Source organism: Blennius ocellaris, assembly GCF_963422515.1.
Source record: "Blennius ocellaris genome assembly, chromosome: 18".
NCBI lineage: Eukaryota > Metazoa > Chordata > Actinopteri > Blenniiformes > Blenniidae > Blennius > Blennius ocellaris.
Genome location: NC_137667.1, coordinates 7,705,636 through 7,729,285, shown reverse-complemented (window position 1 = coordinate 7,729,285; position 23,650 = coordinate 7,705,636). Strand labels below are relative to the sequence as shown.

The window sequence follows — 23,650 nt, the reverse complement described above, 5'->3', positions numbered from 1 at the left end:
GGAAACAAATCCAAATAAAGTGAACTTGGCATTTCTTAATGTCTCAGGATTCTTTGATCATCTGTATGAACTGGAGTGTACGTTTGATAGTTTGTTTGGAGTTCATGTTCTATTAATTCTGTGGCGCTTGGCAACCCTGGTGACTTATGGGTATTGAAGTAGTTAGTGTTTTGAAATACTAAATGAAGCACAGTAAAGTTGCATAGGTTCAAGTGGGAACCTGCTTGTTTGTTTTTCCTTCCGGGCTCTCTAGTTTCCTACCACAGTCCAAAATTGAAAGGGGAAATTACATTTAGAAAGTCCTAGTTTGCCCAGAATTCCTTATCTGTTAAAGGTTGCAGAAACTGGAATACTATATCTCCAGTTATCCGAGAAAGATCCACCTTTGTCGCTTTACAATAAAAAAAACAAAAAAAACAAAACAGTACAAGATATGGCCGATCAACAACAAAACTTTTATATGTTTATGACCTTGTATGTGGGACAATGGATGTAAATGAGCCTTGTGATAAATCCGGGGCAATATTTACAGTGACGTCATGAAGAGGTGTCTTGTTTTATTAATATGCACGCTCCCGTTGCGAATAAACAAACAAATAAATGAAATGAAATGGAAAAACTTTTGAGCCTAAGTGATGAATCTCACTCAGTTCAATCACTTAATTTTTTTTCCCCAAGGGGACAACGGAACAAAAAGCCCCTCCCTTTCTCGCACGTTTCCTGGCAGCTACAACCTGTTACAGACCCCCCCCCCCCCCCACCACACACACACACACACACACACACACACCCTGTCTTGTCCTATCCACCTGCTGCAGATGCTCTGGCTCCGATTGGCTCAGGGGAAGAACCAATCGGCGCGCGGCCCTGCGTTCAGTGGGAAGGCCATTTAAACCGTGAGGCTGGGTGTTCATGAGGGCTGGCTTTGCTTGGAGACCCTTGTCACACACAGCTACTAGTCACAACAGTGGGGACTTCAAAGGCGGCCGGGGGCAGTTGGCGAGAAGTGTGAGTGACAGGGGGACAGACAGGGGGACAATGAGAGGAGCCCAGAGTGTGACACAGCAGAGGAGAGGGCAGTAGATGGAGACAGAGTTTGGAGGCAGAATAAAGAGAAAGTGACAAAACAGAGAGAGAGAGAGAGAGAGAGAGAGAGAGAGAGAGAGAGAGAGAGAGAGAGAGAAAAAGAGAGAGAGTCGCTCTTGCAGAGCAGAAGGACAAAACAGGTCAAGAGGAAGGGAGACGGAGAGACAGAGTTTCCACTGTTCGGAGCATGGTGGCAGTGCACATGGATCTGGTCGACCTCTACCTCCCAGAGTGCTTCACCTACCACTCTGACACAGAGTAAGTACTTTCTCACACCACAGGACGAATAGTAGGTACTGTCAGTGTGGACCACTTTAATACAGACTGACAGCGTGTCTCTATGCTCTGTCTCTGTCTGAAATAGACCAAATTATTTACTTAATATACTTCAAACACGTAGCTATTTGAGGGATCATTACGTTTATTGAAGCTTTTTTTTTTTTTTTTTTAAAGCTTTTCTTCATGTCACATTGACTTTGCTTTCTTTTATTCATTCTTTTATTTCCGACAGTTTATTTCATTCTTTTGGAAATAATATAATTTTTTTTTTTTTTACAATCATACAATATATTAACAACAACATAATTACACGTAATTCCTCAGGTTTCCTTATAGTTGCTTTTTTTTTTCATCACCACCATTATTTTAATAAACTTCATTGTAATATCATTGCAATACAGGTTCAGTAGTTTCCAGTTTGTCTAATAGCCAAATCATATTGAGGAGTCAATGGCGGAATGGTAACAAGGGTCAAATTAAATAAGTTTATATTGCATTAGCGTTCTGGCATATATGAAGTATAAAGCAGATGAAGCATAATTAGCACAGTTACTGTTCCTTTCACCTTCAAGAAAAAGAAACAGAATCACCCTTCTTGAATATTAGCTCATCATAATAACTCCCGTTATGGATTTCTTGTCGCTCAGAGCTCATCACTGCATGTGGAGCAATATTTCCCATTACATTCGAGGTATTTGACTCTTTTCTTTGGGTTCATCAATTCATTAAGGAGTCGATAAATGGTCAGAATTAAAGATTATGGTTATATGTTAGGCTCTCTAATGACGCATTAATTTAAAACTTTGACTGCGCAGTAATTTTAAACTGAACAAACTCGTGTCACATTCTATAAGTTAAATAATTGGAAATGCAGGAAATTAGTTTTACACATTTCAATATTTTCCAAAGTATTTATACACGATGAAAAAAATTTTTTTTTGGTATTTATTTCATGGTGAACCTTAAGATTAAACACAGTTTTACCCAAAAATGTGTTCAAGTTTTAGAAAATCTACCGCAGGTTTACAAGCTGTTCACTGCTTACGTTTGTTGCTGCTCAGCCAGTTTCTATGTTGATAGTGGTTGTTTCTATGGTTTGGAGGTAACTTGTTCTGCAGCTGCAGAGCAGCTCAGGTTGGCAGCTAAAAACCTTCCCTACTGATATCAACAAATCCTGTAAGATTTTTGGAGATGTGTGAAGCAGCTGTTTAATTGCCCAAAGGCTCTTTTTTTGATTGTCTATGTAAGAGCAATTATAAATAGGATAAAAAAAAAAAAAAAGAAAGCCTATAATCATCCATCAATGCTGTGGCATAAGAATGTATTTAAGAATGGGAAATGAACTTTTCCCACAGCAAGGAAATAAAGAGGACTGTCAGATACGTAGAGGAAGAAGAAGATAGGTGCAAATGTCCATGTGCAGGTTGGATGATTGCCTGCGACACCAGAAACCAGATAAAGATCGGGAGAAAAGGCGATGACGGCCACAGATGATCCTCATGTGTGGCACGCGATCCATGTTTCCGGAGCCCGTGGGCCCGAGCTCCAGTCGCAGGCACCTCATCCCTCAGCCCTGTCCAAAGCCTGACTAAGGCTCTTACGGCTGGCCGGGGGTGCCGCTGATCCCTGCTCATCTCTGGCTCATTAGTTTAAAGAAGGGGGGGGGGGGGAGAAAAAAAGGGGGGAAAAAAGAAACAACAAACACTGCTTAGATGCCAGTGACCTCAATCACTGCTCCTTCAGGGTTCGGGTTGACTAGGTTAGTTATTAAAGCGTCACAATGGGACTTTTATGATATTACAGACGGCATCCCTGCCTCACTGTGGGACTGCGGTGAGTGTTATTTTTAAGATATATATTTTCTTTCTCCCTCTCCTTTCATCCCTCCTTCACCCAGAGTTTCATTGTCTGCATTATGACTCTGCTCGTTTGAAAGAAAGTGTTGCCCTCTCTCTTTTCTCCCAACACCGCTCAGGTTAATGAGCCACAGGACTGCCCCTTTCTTTCTGCCCCTCCCCAGCTTTTTCACACTCCCTCTATCAGTCGGACCCTCTCGTAACTTCCTCCCGCCACCCCTCGTCTTCTTCTCCCTTCTTTTTTCTTTTTTTTTTGTCCTCTTGTCGTTTCACGCTGCATTTTATCCTTTGTTGCCAAGGTGCCATTAGAGCTGTTTTGGATACTGCGACACAAAAGAAGCCGGGCATGATGATAACTTTGCCTGCAGTCACACACACACACACACACACACACACACACACACACACACACACACACACACACACACACACACACACACACACACACACACACACACACACACACACACACACACACACACACACACACACACACATGGACCCTTTGATCTGCCCCTTGCTGCACCAACCATCTTTTGATGGACTTTTATGTGCAGTTGTAGATTAGTAACCTGTCAGAGTGAATATCGTATCACATCTAATGCCATTTCATTATGAAAACTACCCCCCCCCTGCCCACCCTGCCCTACCTCCTCCCTCCTTAAGATGCATTACAATGGGAGAGAGCAAAATATATCTCACTCGTTCCCTGACAGAGACTTGACACAGCAATATGGACACCTGTGATGGATAGCCAATAAGGCTACCAGTGAGTCATTGTAAAAGGAAACTGAAATCTATTCACTGTGTTGGTTTTTATAGTCTCCAGAAGTGGATTGAGAAGCTGGAGATGCAGTGAGCGAGGTGATGGAGCAAAGTGGCATCTCTTCAGGCTTGTTGACGGAATGATGAGACAATTACAAGCAACGGTTTTCTATATAGCTGTCAGGAGGAGTCGTACCAAGAAAAATCTCTTTTACACCTGACTACACTGAGATCCGACATTAGATTACATCCCAACAGACTTTTAGATTAGATCATAATGAAACCTTTCCTTTTCTCAGTTTAGAGTTCACTATTACGCTACATGTAATTCTGTTACGTCCCAAAACTTTTACCTGCAGTTTAATCGGTGACACACCAACAACCTCAAGTTTTAAAGAGTTTTCATGAGTATTCTTTGGAATTCAGAGTTAAATTTCAGAATCAAGTTTTATTAGTCTATGAACTAACAGATCATTTATTTGTAGAAATTAAATACTAAATATTTTCCTTTTTTTCCCATCCTTACAACACCTACAACGTCATATTTGTTTTTGTTTTTTAAATTTAAAAATCAGAGTTGAGGTTAATTGTGTGACAGTGCTCCGCCTACTTTTACATCTGGTTGTAAATATGGTTTTGCCTCACTCTGTAGTTGTACAATAGAATAATCCTTCAATGAGCTTTGGTCTTTTTTTTTTCTTTCAAAAAAAATGTATTTAACAAATAAACTCCTGAGTGAAAAACATCATCATCTGGATGATTCTTGTGCAGCGTTGAACCCAAAAAGGAGCCCAACTCTCCTTCAGTTGGGCTAAACTGGATTATATTATCGTTTCCTTCACAACTTGTTTCTAGAAATGGACTTGATGCAAATCAATGTAAATAACCATCAGCTAGTGCAGTCATGAAACCTTCTGAATTTATATTTACTATTTCATCATTGTTTCCTATTACATACCAGAAGAGCGTCAAAATGGGAATATTCTGAAAAGACAGGCCTGGTTTCCACCAGGCAAAAACCCAACCGAGAACCCAACAGTGTTAAAAACTTTTGCCTGAGAAAGTCAAAGAAACACAAGCAGAGCTGACATACGACCGTAAAGTTGTTTTCATCTGCGGATGGGCGAAGACGCAAAAGTTGGCTTGCCGCAGCACCGTTTCCTCTGCCTCTAAGTAACAAAAATAAATCAATAGGGGTTGTGCAGGCACTTCACTGAAACAGTCAATCAAAAACAGCCTGATGAAACAAAGCCACTCAGTCAAAAGTTCGGTGCCAACTTTTGGTCTTTGATAGTTTTTGAAACCCGCTGCAATGTCTTCCATCTGAATCAAAGAAGTGCACTAAGCTCCCTTTTGGACAGTGATGACAATGATTGCGTTTCCACAGTTGATTTGATTTTTTTGGTGTTTTGGGTTGGGTTTTTTTTCGCCCTGCAGTTAAACTGTTCCTCTCGGTATCTGCACTCGCTCTCACTGCCTGTTTTTGTGGGTTTGTAGAGGGGTCAGTAGCGCATGGCCGTGGTTTACTCAGTGGGTGGTTAAAAACAGCCTATCTTTTTGCCTACCAAATCACCTTTCATTGGAAAACACTGATTTACATGTCAGGAAACATCAACATCCACCTCACCAGGCTGAGAGCTGAGTGGGAGAGATCTATGGCGCGTGTGCACGCACGCGTGCGCGTGTGTGTATGTGTGTTTGTCTGCTTGTGGAGGTGTGCAACCGAAAGAGAGATGACAGAGGGAGTGTTTTTTTTTAAAGTCGGCCCTGGCGACAAACAGTTGCATGAAAGCATGTGTGAGAGTGTTTATGAAGAGCACGTGCTCTGAAATGTGTCTCTGAGAGTGTGCGCCAAGGCAGCTCCAGTGTGTTCCTGAACATGGAAATCTGAAGTGGCGAAGTGGGAGACTGTCTGAGCTTTTTATTTTTACATCCACGCACGAGGGTCTGACGCCACATTGTGAGTATATATGCGTGCGTGTGCGTGTGTTTGATTGCAGATCGCATGCCTGTGGACCTACTGTACACTTCAAGCTGGTTTCAGACGCTTGTTCTCCTCGGTCTGGTGACAGAGAGTCTGTTGTGGTCGCATCTTAATCCAATAATAGAGCCACGATACACACTTCAACAAGCAGTCCTCAGGATTGTCATTTCTTTTTCATCTTGACATGATCAAACGTTTCCCCGGAAGAGAAAGAAAGAGGAGGCTATTGACACTGATGGGCAGAGCGATGCGGACAATTTTGGTTTGGGCATTTCCATAGGTTTGCTTAAGCAATCCTCCCCTTTGAAAACAAAGCAGTGTAATGAACAGAAGCTTTGCATATGTGGGAAATGACAAACGGCTGGTTTAGATGGTGCTGGGATGGATGGATGGATGTATGGTCAGGTGGAAGGATGTGGAGACTCTGAGGTGGAAGTATTCGCCGCATTTTAGAGAGGGAGAGGTTCAAAAAGGGAGCGTGCTCATCGCAAATAGCATTCTCAGTGTTTGTCGTTCTGTTTGTGGTGTAAAAACAAACACATGCTTGTTTGCAAACAGAAATAAACCCGTAAATTAAAGATATGGATTTTTTTATTTATTTTTTTTACAGACGCTTAAGACACAATTACGATCTGTGTAAATGATGCTTGACTTAATAAAATGAATCAGCAGCCACCAACCTGAAGGTCAATTACATATATTAATATTAACTATGATACCAAGGTGACTCATTATGTAAAGGTGAATTGGAAGCTTCTCTGCATCATAAATATGTATGAAAATAACATTTATGTGGATCTATTCTGTTCTTATCTTCCATCTCCACATTCTTCCCCCCCCCCCCCCAGGCTTCTGAGCAGGATGTCAGTGAGGGGCTTGGACCCCGCTTGTCCCACCACCATCAAGCGTGAGCCCGCCAGCCCCAGTCCCAGCTCTCAGGGCGACATCAGTCCGGCCCAGCCCAGCCCTGGAAGCACTTCCTCGGACACCAACTCCAGCTACGGCCCCCTGACTAATAAGGCTCACAAACACAGCAATGGCCTGGACTCGCCGGGTGTCTATGGCAACACAGCAGTGCTGGCAAACAATGGGGGTACAAACAGGTCGGTTTGGTGTTTGTTTCGCACGTGAAACGGGACCACAATCGTCCGATGTACTCAACCCGGCATTCCCCGTCTTTGTGTTTCTGTCCACATCTGTCCAGGAGGTTTGGGGAGGAAGAGGGCCAAGTGAAGTGTGAGTTCATGCTGGGCTCGGTGGCCAAGCGGCTGTGTCTGGTGTGCGGCGACGTGGCCTCGGGCTACCACTACGGCGTGGCCTCATGTGAGGCCTGCAAGGCGTTTTTCAAGAGGACCATCCAAGGTAAGAGAGACACAGATGAGACAGATATAAACACATATAAAAAAAAAAAACCCATGCAGCACAGGGACAGGCTGGGCTTTATACATAGTAACAGAGTTTATGTTGCACGGCTGATAATTCCTTCCTGCGTCTTATAAACCTGTTTTACGAGCAACATGGTGCAGATGCAGGGCATTTGTTTTGGTATAAACAAGCTCAGATCAGTGAGTTCATAGCCGCCGCCGCCGCCTCCTGCCTCCGCAAGCTGCAGAGAGGCTTTAAATAAAGATCTGTTTGCAAACAGCTGATACACAGTAGATTCACGGCGTGCTGTGTATATAGTCAACATGTTTGAGTTTAGGTCGTGAAGCTTCAGATAACACATGGTGGTAAATGTGTGCAACGCCGCGCTTCGGGCCCCGAGAGCCGTCGGAGCGTCGGAGCGCCCGGCGGCGTTTCGACGAACGCGTTTACCTCGCGCGTCGCCAGCTCCCGGCCCAGGTCGAGCACCTGACAGGCTGCGTTTTTAGCTCAAGCCTCGGAAAATTTGGCTGCTGCACACAGGTTCAAAGGGCAAACTGGAGCGGCTGTCACATCAAGCAGAGGGATCCAGATCTGATGTCTGGCTCATCAGATGCTTCCTGTGTCTGATCAGGGGTGGCAGCTGAGAGCGTCGGCAACTGGCTGGCCGCCATCAGGCTTAACGGAGCGGCTTTGGCTGCTGGTTCGGTGTAAGGAATGTGTGCTTTTTTTTTTTTTTTTTTCCGTTGACTCGTGACACAAATTGGGAGTGATGCTGCCAAAACTAACATCTCAAAAATAACACAGCATGATTAAAATCTCGTAAAACATCACTCAGCCTGTTTTAAACCCATTTGATCAAGGGCACAGAGGTCAGCTCTGTGTCACGCTGAGACAAAAAAAAAAAAAAAAACCTGTGTAGAAAATTTGACGGCGCGGATTTTTAATTGTCGACGGTCCAGGAACGGACTAGTGAAAGTCTACCAGTGTTGTTCAACTTCGTGAAAATCAGTGGTGTGTTATTTCAGATTTACAAATTATTATCAAAAATTCTTCACTAGTTACTGTGAAGACCATATACTTTTTATTCAGGTTTATTCATCCTTCAATTGGGAGGTCTCGTCGGTGTGAAGATATTATTATAGTATCACTGCGACACATCAGCTGCCTTGTTAATCGTACATGGGTCAGTTTAATGGCCGAACCAATAGATAAGTTCAGCTATAGTTAGTTAGACTCTATATTTGAGACATTATATAGATTTACAAAGTAATAAGAAATCAGCACAGCGATTGAATCCATTAGCAGTCAGGTCTTATTAAAGGTAACATAAAATCCACTGGTACAGTGTTACTATGACTAAAAGACTTGTTTCCGTTTTGAGTCCTGCATCTCACCATGTATCTTCAAGATCTCAGACACTAACAGGTTTCTGTAAAATGCAACCTTTGACATAAAAACTGTGATCCACAACAACCCAAATATTGTCATGATGGACGCGCCGGGTGATAAACTGCTCTATTGGATTGTTGTTTTTGTTGTCCTCAAAGCAATAACCAAGGTGTTTTTCTCTCCCGTCTCTTGTTCGTGTTCAGGTAACATCGAGTACAGCTGCCCGGCATCCAATGAATGTGAAATCACCAAGAGGAGAAGGAAATCTTGCCAAGCGTGTCGATTTGTGAAATGTCTGGCGGTGGGCATGTTAAGAGAAGGTCAGCCATACACTAAAAAAGAAACTGAACTTTTCAGACTTGGAGCAAGACAGAAAACAACAAAAACAAAGCAAAACAAAAAAATCGTTTGGGGTACTTTTTCCGAGATCGATCAGTCTGTGACTCTTGGCAGGGCTTCAAAACTCATCCTTCAGACAGTTGAAAGAGAAAGCGAAGACTAACACGAGGCGGAGCACGATTTCTTTGTTGCGCATTCCTGGAGACAATAAGTCAATGATCAGATTCTCTTAATGTTTCACCTGATCAACCAGTGTGTGCCGTTGTTGTGTAAACTCCAGTGAAACCTAAAACGTCTGGCAGTTAAACTTCACGCCTTTTGTGCCATTTGTGATGTGTGTGTGTGTGTGTGTGTGTGTGTGTGTGTGTGTGTGTGTGTGTGTGTGTGTGTGTGTGTGTGTGTGTGTGTGTGTGTGTGTGTGTAGTAAACGGAGTGCTTAACAATGCATTGCATAGCAGAAGGAGGAGAGGGCTGCTCACTATTCAGCCTTTGCCTCTGTGGTGCTTCACCAAAATAGCCTCTGGACATCTGCCAGTTTTTTTTTTTGTAGGTACATTAATAACACTACGGCTCTGCCAAGATAAAGGAGGGAGCTGTGATCTTCTGGGAAAAAAAAAAAGAAGAAGAAATTTAGAAAATGTTATTATAAAAGCCTATTTTGAGATCTGATTCATATAAGCTGGACGGTCATACTACCACTCCGACACAAACATTCATTCATAAGGCGCATTAAAGACACATGTTCTCACCTTTTATTACAGCTGAAGGATGCACACTCTCACCCCGCGTGCTATCAAATTCCAAGTGACGCTGCCGGCATGTATGCATTCCCCAGAGGGTCCCGGACAGCGGTCAGGTGCTCCTTCAGTCCCACTGTGTGCCTGACTGGTGACATATTGTTGTCCAGATTTAGAAGTGACTCAAAAAGGAAAACATCAACGACCTCCTACTGTACTGTGCCGACTGTTCGGCGGCTGCGGTGGGCGGCGTCCGAGAGACGGGAGAGCAGATCAAACTTTCAAGTGTGTGAAGTCTGATCTTTTAATTTGTTGTCACCTTTTCGTAAATGACAGTTGTGGAGGGCAGAAGAGCCGAGCGTTTGTGTTTCATGCTCTGTTTGTGCCACACACTGTAGGTCCCCATGCACTTCAACAGTATTTTCAGAATACCTACTTAATAGCAGAAGTATAGATAACTATATGAAGAAAACGACTTTAGTAAATTCAACAGTTGCGGTTCCAACTTCTTTTACTTAAGTAAACTGACAGATTCTGGAATGCACACACCCTATTGTAACTTCTGGTAGTAACTGTGAATACAGCAGCTTAATTATTAGCAATGATGTGAATCATAACTGGAAGTACAGTTACCTGAGAAATACAATTGTGTACATTAACCATTAACACGTACTTATCGTCTCTGATATCAGGAAGTTAATTAAAGTGAACTGGGTTCATGCAGCTGGGAGCTGGGATAGTGACCGTTTGTGTTGCTCCCATTTCCTAGGTTACAGTGCAAGGCTGCAGCAATGTTGAACAATAATTGACCAGCGTCTGTCACCCAAACGTTCCACTTCCTCGGTAGAGAAATTCCCAGTTTGAAAGGATCAGCGTGTATATTTCCATGAACACAACAAACATTTATGACAGGTTTAGGATTTTCCATCTTTAAGATTGTGAAAGGTTTCTGGCATGGAGGCGGGTTGTTGATAATAAAACGTGTGGATTCGAGGTCAAAGTTTGAGGAGTTCTGCTGCACCTCAACCTGATGATGATGATGATGATGCACATGAGGGTGTTCTTATTCTTAACTGATCCTTAGACAATATTTAAGCAGGAACCCATTTCATTTTCTGAATTATTTTGCATGTTTCTCTTCATTCGTGCATTTCACAAAGAGGTGTCTCTGGTTCATCGTTTGTTGGTCCTGTAATGAACAGGCGGTCTATCCAAGGTGTTTTCGGCTCTCAATTAGATAAAGCAGGTGTAGAAGATGTGTGGATGGACTGATTTACTGAGTGATTTGTACAGTTTGTTGCAAATGCTGGAGTAAACAAGGAGACTTGTTGCCTGTAATTTGAGCGACGACCATCGTGTCCTATTTGCACATCACTGGTTTCTGTGATTGACTGTTACTTCCTCCGTCAGCCTGCTCGGTGGAGACTCTGCTCTATTAAGCTCGTAGAATAATGTTGTCAGAACTAATAGAAGTTATGTCCAAACTATGAAAATATGATCCCGATTATAATAAACCTGAATGGTCCTTTAATGCTGCCCACTCGTCTCTAAACACACAGCCGCCGCTGCTTATTGTGGCTTATTGCTCACCCAGTGTTAAACAGAATCATCGCATCTTTATGCGTGTTTGTGTATATGAGTGCGTTTAAACATGTCAGTCAGCAGTCACATTTATAGTCACACCTCTGTGTGTTTGTGCGGCTGGAGTGTGTGTATGCCCTTTTTCTAAATTAGCTGCTTTTAATAGGTTTGGGCCATCAACAGCATCCCGGCCTCCCTATCGGGAGGAGGGGTGGGGGGGGAGTGGGCTCCCGTTTCAACCCCCTTCGCTTTCCCTCCTCCCTCGTAAATTCCTCCAGATGCCTTGTGGGATTCCTGGACCTCCGTGAAATGCGAACTGCCCCTCGTAACTCCTGTCGTAAGCACCCTCGTAACGCGCTTCATCGTGTCTCGTAATGCCCCTCTTCCCCGGAGAGGCCGCAGTAAAGCCAGAGACAGAGGAGCTGTGAGGTTTAATGAGTTGAGGCAGAGCCACATTAAATACACGGCTAAAAGACATATAGACCCCGGGCAGGATTTGATTAAGCCCTGTTTAGTGGCCATTTCTAGGGTTGCTGTCGCTTACCTAAACCAGTTCAAACATATTTGTCGACAATGTCTTATAATACAGATGAAATTAAGCAAATCTATATTTTCTTTTATAGTGTAACAGTTTGTGTTTCTGAGGAATATGGGCAGTAGGGCAGCAATAAATACCACGGTGTGTCCTGGCTTTTCTTTGTTGTCTCAGACTGTCTTGAGATCCTGATTAATCTGCATCCCTCACTTCATTTTGAACACGTGGAGCAGATTTACAACCTATGCTGAAAACTCCTTGTAAAGATGATTAAAAATATGTTTCCAATCATCCGTCCATGCACCACACTGTATTATAGACTAATGGGTGAGGGCCAGGTGATGGTTGTGCAAAAACAAAGTGAAGCAAACCTGATGTTTTCTCATTAGTTTGATGAACTTGCATCGAGGTTTGAACTGACAAGCTTTGACATGGAGACACGCCCGTTTCTTAACTCTCCATTTGTTAGTGTCAGCTGCTCCTATTTTCAATTAAGCATGTCATTACTGAAAATGATGGTCACTTCAACACACAGATCAAATCTGATTTTGTGGGATTGCGAGATGGCAAAAATACGCAGAAGAAGGACAAACACTTACTGTAAATTAAAAAAGAAAACAGGAATGCAATGAGTCAAAGAGAACAAAATAACATAACTAGTGACTTACAAAATGTTATTAAGATGCAAAAATTAAATCAAGCATCTTTACTTTCTACATGTGATTGCAGTATATAAGGCAGACTGTCTGACAAGACGTTTTGATTGGAAAAAAAAAAAATTGTATATATTTTTCCGACCATGTTACATTATGTAATCCAAACCTTCTCCTGTGCGAAAAGCCTCAAAAACATGTGAGGGGCAACGTTTGTTCTTGACCTGGCCCAGTCTCTAAATGTTTTTTGTCTATTTATCGCAGAGAAGCGGAACACACTACTGCATTGCCAACATATTGTTGGCGGCAGCCATGCGTACCACTGTCACATTATCTGAGTAGCTTGTGACTGTTTGTCGTGTACACATGGCGGCGGCCGTGACGGAGGCGGGAGGTGCCGCTGCAGAACAGGATAACCTGGATCAGTCGGCCCGTCAGCGGCTGGACGTCCTGCTCCTGCCGAGCGCGGCGAGCATTTTGGGAACCTGTAAAGCCGCTCGTGTGAAACTCCAGACGCCTTTTAAAAGAAGGCCGAGTGATGAAAGAGGCAAAAATAAATCAGTGTCTGAGCGGTCCGCCTTTATCGAACTCCGATGGGCTGTTCAGAGGGATGGGGAGGAGGTGTGTGTATCTGTTTTGTTATCCAGCGGAGCTATTCTTGGCCTTTTGGTTGTCAGCACATTCCACGGTGAAAAGTTACACTTCGCCCTAATGTGTCTGTTTCAAATGTGACATTTCAACACAAACGGTTGTGCACCTGCAAATGTCTGGCTTTAATATGAATCTTCAATGCAGTTTCTAAGTAATCGGAGTACATCCATGATGGAGCACCCGCATCTTCTCCATGGTTAACTCTCTTTATCTGCCAGTTTCTCCATCTCGATACCACAGAAAGAAGTCTTCACTGCATTTTTGAATCTGTCTTACAGTAAAAAAAAAAAGCAAATATGATAGTATAACGTAATGCGACAGAGAAGGCAAAGCTGCAGGAAAAGCTCTGACGGTCATGGGAATGCCTTTTCACAGGCATTATGATTTTTAATTCCATTTTTTTTTTAAAGAAGACATATTGACTTCAGAAATGGAGGCTGGAATAATTAATTGTCATAATTGAACAATGCAGTGCAAAAAGTTGAGGCAGTTGCAGAATGCATGTATGGGAAGCAACATTCGGTCGCTCCATGGAGTTGACGCGGGTCAGGGGTCATATTTGCTGCAAAATAGATCAACCAATCGATACAATAACTGTGGTGCTTGTACTGTATATACAGTCCCTCCGTACTCAGCTATGTTTACCCCATTGCACAGAGACAGAAACTAACCCGTATGCTGTAACGAGATCTTTAGGGAGGCATAGGTTGTGGAAAATGTACACATACGATACACAAAACATTAACAGTCTGGGCAAAAAAAAAAAAAAAAAACGAACAGAAAACAAACAACTGCTGTCTTGCTGCAATTGTCGGAATAACTTTGCTATAAAATGTGATTAAAGAAAAAAAATTTGTATGTATGTCCCACAACACCATCAACATGTCTGGTTGACTTGAAATTATGATATCTAATAATCTCAACGTTGACACGTTCTCTCCATAAATATCTCTGTGAGGAAGTCGAGCACAGCCGACTGCCGGCTCGAAGGCACGGAGCATCGCTGCGAGGTGTCAAGTGGACAAATAATATCTGCAGCGTGTCTGTTACAGATGCGAGTGCTATTATGTACCTGTTCGGGGCCACTATTGCTATTTTGCACAGTGTAGCGCAGGCAACCCAACTCCGCTACACTACCGAAGGCTTCCTGAGTCACGATCACGCTCACCAGAGACGTGCAACCTCTCTAAAGTTGCGCATGCGTTTTCTTCATTTGACGCGTACATTTCTCCTCGGTGAACAGAACCCCCAGATAGACGTTAGTCACATGAACAGCCCCCTCGCAAATATTCACGGACCCACATTGCCGTTAAAGGAGACCACAATGCAGCTTCAGATGAGCAGTTGTCGCTGGCCGCTCTGAAGAGGTGTTTGGCGTCGGGTTGCACGGCGCGTGCTGCTGTGCCAGCATGACTCGTCGCCCGTCCGCTCTCCTCCCGGGGGGGGGGGGGGGAAGTTGCTCCATGTGAGCCGATGATTGGGTGACTTCCTGATGATTTACTGGGTTTAGCACAAAGCTATGGTCAATGTCAAACGCTCCACAGACGACACCTGTTCAGTAACCCAAAACCTCTTCAAACGATTTCGTTGTTCTTTGTGCGTTACAAACCGATAACACCCAATGGAATGGGATTTATTTATACCTATTCTTTCTTATTGTATTTCTGTTCTGCATATCGCGCCAATAACTACACAGCCAACACACGACAGAAAACCGCCCCCCCCCCCCCAAACTATTCAACGTGAACAAACTTCGGTGAAAGATGGAAAGTAAAACCTTTGTTTTTGTAGGAAGAAACTTGCAGAACCAGACTCAGATGTGGTGGCTTTCTGTTTATTTTTATTGTTGTCAAAGATGAAAGCGCCACGGCGAGATGTTGATCTCAACCCAGTAGCGACTCAACATCACACCCTTCCTGTGTCCCATGCTCTGTGCCTCTGTGTGAAGTCAGACCCAATGTGAAACACTAGTTTTCAAAAGAGAAAACAAACTGAGTTCACGTGCAATACAGTAAATGTCTGTGTTAATTAATGAATATAACAATGTGATAAAGTAGAGAGATTTAAATATCTGATATCGATATAACACAGGAGATTGAAGGTCTACCAAAGCTCTGGCCTCGTTGTCCTTCCCAATTCTGCGTTTCGATGCAGACTTTCTTCCTCTTTAGACTTAATTTCCTTCTGTCAGAATTAGGAATGTTTTCCATAAATCATTCTGTCAGGCTCCAGTTGGTGCAGTTTGGCACGGCTGCCTTATATGACTCGGACACATGAACACCCAGTAGATGTAGAAGAGTCTGTATTTCCATGTATTTTGAGAATTTCTCTCTCTGTGATGAGGTGTGTGTACATCCACCCAGACGTGATTCGGCTCAAAGCATCACCGACGGCCTTTGATGTTGTTGTTTTTTTGGGGGGGGTTTTCTAGGTGTGCGCCTGGACCGAGTGCGAGGTGGCAGGCAAAAGTACAAGAGGAGAATAGATGCTGAGAACAGCCAATACCTGCACCCTCAGACTGCACAGAAGAAAATATGTAAGTGCACAAAGAGGTTTCATAATTCCTCTCAAAGATTTTTTATATTTATTTTTTACATAATGGATTCCTTTACTTTCAATACAAGCGGCTTTGATTTTTGTTCCAGTCTGAGAATACACAACAATCAAATTATGTTTTCTTTGATTCGCCTGTCACAACTTTTAATGGGTTTTCCGTTCTAGTATTGTATTTTTCTAGTCACTTGGCATTAATCATGTCTGAATGTGTTACTTGAAGTGAGAAGTGCTCGCACTGCTCCGATAACCCCCCCCCCCTTAAAAAAAAACCCCAATCGAATTTCTCTTAAGTCTCTGTAGGCGGTGCAGTGGAGAACAAGGTGGTGTCCTTACTGCTGGTGGCCGAGCCGGAGAGCATCTTCGCCATGCCCGACCCCACGGTGCCCGAGAGCGACATCAAGGCTCTGACCACACTGTGTGACCTGGCTGACAGAGAGCTGGTGGTCAACATCGGCTGGGCCAAACACATCCCGGGTGAGATGAATCCTGAGTCCCGACAGTTTCACTCTCTCCTTCGCTTGATCGCACGGCGAAGCCCAGACATATTAGATCCATTAAGTCTCTAATGAGATCAGATGAGGGATTGTTCAGCCTGGCGATTGCCAAGATGCTTGGTTGGAAGCCCAGAGGATGAAGGTAACGTTGGCATGGGTTGCTTCGTATTTGCCAGTCATCCTTTGTGTGTGACGCACCTCTGCTGACCACAGTATGCTCCCTATAAATCGCCCAGATGACCAGCGGCCACCTGCAAGTTTTAATTCATTTCCTGGGCTGCAGTTCTGTGTGTGTGTGTGTGTGTGTGTGTGTGTGTGTGTGTGTGTGTGTGTGTGTGTGTGTGTGTGTGTGTGTGTGTGTGTGTGTGTGTGTGTGTGTGTGTGTGTGTGTGTGTGTGTGTGTGTGTGTGTTCAGGCCGAATTATAGAAAACCTCCTGGCACTCTTAAAGCTCGTCCTCACAGGAACAGCAGAAGGGATGTCCGGAGTCTTTTCTCTCCGTTGATGAGTCGGTGGGAAGCGGAGAGGAAGTGCATTCTGACGGCTTAGTGGGATTAAAAGTCGGCCCACAAGTGAGGCTGTGGGTTGTGATCGCGAGCAGCCGTGTCGAGTGGATCGTCTTTCAATAACGATCGCTAAACTCTGAAATGAATGAAATAAACAGCACTACGGAGGGCAAAAGGTAACAGAGAGATGAGGAATATTCAGAGGAGTATCTCGGCTTTTTACTTCGTTGTCTCCGCTGAATTTCGAAATGTGCTTTGTGAGAGATAGTCCCTCATCGCCTGAGCCCAAGTCCCATTTAAGTTCCTACAAATTGCTTTGTCTCTTTTCCTCCGCTTATCTTAAACGCCTGAAATACACAGCTCTCGATTTCAATGCGAGATCCACACAAACCTGTTGTGTTTAAAAGTTTTAAGTCTTAATACTGTTCATTTCATGTTTTCAGATCTGCATTCAAACTTCTGTTATTGCTAACTCCACCTCAGATAGTGTGAAGGCGTTCGATCCCAGATAAAGCTGGAGGTGAAGGAAATGTTAGGTCTCGTGCTCAGGGGTTCTTTGGGGTTGATAACTTCAACCACATTGGGCATCATAGAAATTGAATAAATTCAAAATAATGAATATGATTTAGAATATTAAAAATATAACAAATACACGATGAGACGGGCTTCACAGTGAAGTCATTATATATACAGGAGAGTTGTGGAGCTTGAAGGAGAAGGTCTCCCGTGGCTCTTTGTAGGTTGCTGAAGGTGTTCCTGCTGTTGATCTGTGCATCATGGAGAGGGTGAGAGACGCTGCTCACGGCCCAGTTTGAACCACATCCTCCTCCTCCTCCTCCCTGTCCGGAGTCCAGCTCCACAATGTCACATTAACCACCCAACCTTTTAACAGTTTCACATCAACTTTGCGCCGATGGTTTCAACATTAATAGTGAAAACGAAGAATACCTGCACTGAGCTCCATATCAGAGAAATGATCACGTGTCTGATTTCTTCGTTTGGTCTTTTCTTTTTATCACTGCGTAATCAGCCATATTATCATCACCCAAAACATCACCAGGGGAACACCTGCTTTTTTTTGTTGTTTTTCCTTAGTTTTGTGGCTGTCTCGTTCCTGACTTGCTTCCAAAACAAACAAATGAGGCGTGTGCACTTTTAATCTCCCTGCTGCATTTGTGTGAAGCAGGTATTTAAGGTGTGCTCCTCATCAGCATTTCTATTGTTCTGTTAGAAACTCTGGCCTCCCTTCTCTCTCCTTTCCCTGCCACCTCTCAACCCCCCCTCCCCCCCCGGGCTGCTGCTGTCTGTCTTCTTTGTCGGCTCTTTACTGTCAGCGCACAAGACAGATGGAGTCCGACTGATGTGTGTATTTGTAGCCCCTTCGCCAGTGGAGAGGCTTGTGATGAGAGGCGGCTGTACGCGCGGCAGATACCTACCTGAGGGCGCTGAAGAAAAAGGAGTCATATTGTCACCCAAATGTCAAGCACATTTGACTCAAACGGCTGAAATGTTACCAAAGATGCGCCAGTTGGTGGAGCTGAGAATCGGTTAGTCTCGGTTTTTCAGATTTTTCCACAGTGGCAGGGAAGTATGACGCTGGTAGGCAGAGTTTGTCTTTCAACAGAGCCAAGCCAGATGTTTTCCCTTGTTTCCAGCCACTGTTGAAGTGATAACTGACTGCGAGCCGTAGCCCATAATCACGAACGCAGGCGAGCAGAGTAACAACCATTTTACTGATCCGAGCGCTTTCCCCACTATGCCAAATTATTTCTTCAACTGAGGAAAAATTGTTGTTGTAATTGTTGTTTAATGTATCTGCTATAAATCTCGCACCTTCGTCGTTGTTGCCTTTTCAAATGCATTTGCGGTGTTTAGGGTGAATTATTGCATTTAATTTAAAGTATTAGTTAGTCTCCCATTCAGCCAATTGAGAAATTTGCTGTGGCCATGATAGTTGTCGAGTCTTTTGCTGAATGTGGCGTTCACTGACAGCAGTTATGACAAATGGCCTGAAAGTGACGAAATGTTTAAGAAAAGTTCACGACACTGCACAGTGTGACTGCTGCTACAGGCTACAGATGCAAACAACGAATCGAAACGCACAAGAAAATGACCTAACAAATTAAAAAAACAGTGAAATCTGCACTGCACAGTGTTGGCAGCTAGTAAACTTTTCTGAAACTGCTAAACTTGTGCAGTCCATACAAGCTTTAAGACTAAATAAATAGAAATGCATAAGTCACTCCAAGGCCCCGGACAGTGACAATAATGTCGGCCTCCAGAGTGCCATTCTGGTAGTTTTATAGTTTAGCGTCACCCATAATAGCAATCCACCTTGGGCTTCTGTCCATCAAGCGGTAGAGAGAAAAGATGGAACAATCGTGTCACTCATGGAGAGGATTCAGGAAGTAGAAGGAAAAAGAAAAGAGACAGCCCAGCTGACAGGAAACAGAAAGAGGAATAAAAAAGCATTAGATAAAAGAGACGCATACACAGAGGAAAAAGGGTACTTAAAAAAAAAAAAAAAACACTGGCCCTCCCTAGCAGCGTAATGACCATGTCACATCAGGTCTGGATGAGTGGCAGTACACACGGCCCCTTTTGCTGGGAGAACCAGGGTCCTGGGCAAAGTGGCCCAGGCCATCTGAGTTCTTTGCCCAGGGGGAGGTGAGTGTGTTGGGGCTACTGTCCTGCTACCCCCCCCCCCCCCTCTCCTCCTCGGTGTCGGCTCTTATCAGGCAGATTGACAGTGATGTGGTCTGAAGTCTGAGGGCCAGACTGGCAGATGAGCTGGCTAAAGACCAACCGCCCTCTTTGTTTTTGGCCTTTTTTTGAGGCTGTGACGAAAGCTGGCCGTTGAGTATGTGTGTGTGTGTGTGTGTGTAGCGACTGTGGTGTGGCTGCGGTTGATATCACTCAAACCTTGGCCAGATACGTCTCCCCCTTGTTGCCCTCGGTGGATTTTGCTTCATCCTTTTACAACGCACTCTTTACTCTTTATAGGAGATGTGACTTGTATTAGTCTTTAAAATCTGTACATATATCACCCGAGATTTCATCACGCGGCCTCAAACACACACTCACACAGGTCTCTCTTTCTGATCGATGGACCTGTGCCAGGATACTGATCCCTATCGAGCAATGAAATTGTGCACAGGCGGCGTTTCCAATCAATCAGGGAAGCGATAGTGGGGAAATGGGTGCGACTGTTGTCCCCGCAGTGATTGTAAAGAGCAGTGGCTCCTGATAACAATCACCGATGGCGTCAAAAATACAAACACCTCCCCCGCCTTCTTGCGCTGTGTAAAATCATCCGTTTAATTACAGTAAACGTGAGCGTGAGAGTGTGTGTGCGGGTTTATGCAGGGCCCACGAGTGGGTTTAATCATACTCCTGTGGGGTGTAATTGTCAATCAAAGTAGGTGTGTCCTGCAGAGTGCAATTAAATGTACCACCTATTTACTTCCTCTGTCCTTTGTCGTGCCCTTTGCCGCGGGGCCTCGTCTTAAGAAACTCCGGAATATCATGATGCACTTAAAATCAGTCATAACAACGGTGGGAAACGTCTGCAAGTCTTGCCTCCTGTAATCCTGAATTACAGGATTTGAATCTGGATTCAAAACTACTTGATTATGTTCTATAAAAGGACATTTTGTTGCAAATAAGATTATAATATTAATAGCTGTTATCTGTGGTTATACACGACTTACACCCAGTAAGAGTGAGCATTATGGAACCTTATACACGTTCATCTGATTTCTGCATTGTTCCGGTCTATATTTCTCCAGCCACCAGAGGTCACTGTTTATCCTACTTGTTGCATCACTGAACATATCCAAATCTCAAAAATTAATTCAGTCCAAAAATTGGAAACCTGGATTTAAAGAACTCCTGTGGCGTATTTCAAGGTCGAAAAAGGATTTGACGCAGGAGGAATCTTACTTAGATTGACTGTCTTCTCCTTTCCTCCCTTCCTTCCAGGATTCCCCTTGCTGTCGCTGGCGGACCAGATGAGTCTGCTTCAGAGCGGCTGGATGGAGATTTTGATCCTCCGAGTGGTTTTCCGCTCGCTGGCTACGGAGGACAAGCTGGTCTATGCCGAGGACTACGTAATGGACGAGGAGCAGTCGAAGCTGGCCGGCCTGCTCGACCTCAACAACGCCATCCTGCAGCTGGTGAAGAAGTTCAAGGCGATGGGGCTGGAGAAGGAGGAGTTTGTGGTCCTCAAAGCGATTGCACTTGCTAACTCAGGTATCAGGCTCGTCGTGACAGAAAGAGAAAGGCAGGAATGTTTTCCCGACGCGGGACAATTTCTCACCCCCGTCTCTGTTCCAGACTCCATGCAGATCGAGGATTCGGAAGCGGTCCAGAGACTCCAGGACGTCCTCCACGGCGCGCTGCAGGACTACGAGGCCTCCCACCACCCGGAGGACCCTCGTCGCGCGGGGAAGATGATCATGACCCTCCCTCTTCTCCGCCAGACGTCCGCCCGTGCCGTCCAGCATTTCTGCAGCATCAAGCAGGACGGACGCGTGCCCATGCACAAACTGTTCCTCGAACTGCTCGAGGCCAAAGCCTGACCTGGACCGCGATCAGCTCGGTCCCGACCCGGCGAAGCGGCGGTCGGGACACAAAAAAAGCAAGCAAAGTATAACGGGTAACGTTTGGGAGTCTGACACCGTCTATTTGTCCCGTTGCAGCTTGCGTTTGACAGTGAAGTCTTCAAATTTGCAACCGCTGGGACGTTTCTACAGCCACACTCACAGTTTGAACGGAGGCGGGCGATTCGGGCTTCCGGTGTCATCTTCGCTGTTTGTGACACTGAGTCGAGCTGGTCTGCCGGCTTTAAAAGATCAAGGTGACTGGACAGACCGTGTAACAGCAGAAGAATCGCCTTCTAGAGATATCAGCAGTAACATGCCAAACGTAGAGCTTCTTTTTTTTTTTTTTTCCTCAAAAAGACCACCTGATACTTGAAGATCCTTGCGGATTACTTATTCATCTTGAAGCCTGTAAAATCTGCATCCTTGTGAATTTAGAGATTTGGTTTTATTTGTCCTATTTTTTTTTTCCGTCTATTAAAACAAAGTCAAATGAGAGGTGGGGTTAGTCTTGCCAAAGAGTAAAGACTGATATTGTTGATTACTACCAGCAAACATCCACAGTACTACGATGTGGGATGTGGACTAAAAGACATTCACATAATCCTGCATCCGTGCTCGACTGTGTGTCGCAGAAATATCTTTCTATTCCTTTCATTCATTGCGTAAGAAAATAAATAAAAAGCAAGTAAGTGATTGGCATCTTATTAAAGAAAATACGTAGCTTCCCGACTTTAGTCGTCATGGGGTTTTCAAAGTGTAGAGGACATATTGCGCCAATATTCTGAGCTTTCGCGATGCATAATTCCACCTAATGTGATGCTTCAGTGGCCATTTTCATTGATTCAAACTTGGAATCTGTTGTGTCAGCTTCATTGCAGATACTTATTAGCCGGCACTTGTTTGCACATGGCGGCAATCTGAAGCAGCCCGTGAAAATCCTGATTTCAACCATTCGTCCTCACTGTTCCTCTGCCCATTCCAGAGTCTGCATCTTCTCTCACTGTAGATACTCTAAATCAATGCGTCGCGCAAACGTACCTGAAGCCTGAACTAGATGTTTGAAGTTTTTTTTCTTTTTCTTTAGGGTTTCTTTTGACACTTGGGTGGGTTGGGTGGGTGGTGGGGGGTATGGAAGGTACACTCTGAAATCCACTTTAGTTAACTATTTCAGGGATAAAAGGACTCAATGTCACAATGCAACTGTATCGCAGCAAAGTAATATTTATTAAAAAAAAAAAGAAGTTGCTCTGTTTCTTTATTGTTGTTGTTTTCATGTATTATTGTGGCATTAATGAGCAATTGCAGTGGATGATAATTTTTTTAAAGATTTTTAAACGATATCCCTGTAGATACTTTTTTACTAGCTTCTCTGCTGCAGCACTGATACCTATACCACCTATACCACATGACAAAATTGAAGAAAAGCTGATCTAGAGGTGGAGTCTGTACTTGAAGAGCATAGTGTTGTAAACTTGTGTAAGACCCATAGATAGAATTTTAACTATGTACTATGGCTGCCATACTGTATAATGGATTAGGGAGGCGCTTGATGTCTTTTTCTCTAGTAGAAATCAATGTTTAGGTTGGAATTTGTGCACTACTTTTCCTTTTAGCCATAATGTTTGGGGGGAACTGGTGATGGCTCTCTATTAATCTGTTTGTGTGTGTTGTGTGAAGAGTAGTTTTCTCTGAATTCTGTCACTACCCCCCCCCCCCCCATCGCCTGTTGCGTGAAGGGATTGAAACAGGAGGAAGGAATCTCAGTGACACCAAATGTTTCAGAGTCCTGCTCCTTATTTAAGTAAAAGTACTGTGACTCTATAATGTGCATATTTTCGTGACGAGATGATCAGATGTAGCAGCAATATGACGGTTTATATATATATATATATATATATATGTCATGTATAATTTGCTGTACGTACATCATGTCTTATGCCAACAGAGATGTTTAAAGATGCAAATAAGCTTTGTTTGGATGAGCTGTGCTATTTCATTCTCAGGTGGATTTTTTTGGGCAATAAAGATGATCCCCTTAATGCAAAGCTCATATTATCCCAGTGTCGCCTTCCTCGGCGAAGCAGAGTGGGGTTTGAAACAAATTCATTAAGAGCTGGTAAGTGGCTGCAGTGTGGTGGCCACAGTCTGACAATAGACTGTGGCTTCCAAGGAAGGCCCATTATGGCACATTTCAGCCATCTGAGCCCAGTTGGATGGAGATTTATAATTAACAGCCCTAATGTAATGAAGTCTAACAGTGGCCCCAGAGAG

The 23,650-nt window shown here is 44.0% G+C and overlaps 1 protein-coding gene across 2 annotated transcripts; it reads left to right on the top strand.

Moving 5' to 3' along the window:
- Positions 1-1,075: 1,075 nt before the first annotated feature.
- Positions 1,076-22,415, top strand: LOC308143479 (estrogen-related receptor gamma-like). Of its 2 annotated transcripts, none has more exons than XM_080514303.1 (8): positions 1,076-1,344; positions 6,819-7,073; positions 7,175-7,332; positions 8,928-9,044; positions 15,652-15,756; positions 16,077-16,250; positions 20,757-21,026; positions 21,111-22,415. In XM_080514303.1, exons 1-8 carry the CDS (start codon positions 1,274-1,276, stop codon positions 21,353-21,355), a joined length of 1,395 nt encoding a protein of 464 aa, XP_080370429.1. In that variant the 5' UTR covers positions 1,076-1,273; the 3' UTR covers positions 21,356-22,415. The 2 variants fall into 2 exon arrangements, with proteins under 2 accessions (XP_080370429.1, XP_080370428.1); XM_080514302.1 differs by having other exon boundaries at positions 16,068-16,250.
- Positions 22,416-23,650: the final 1,235 nt, after the last annotated feature.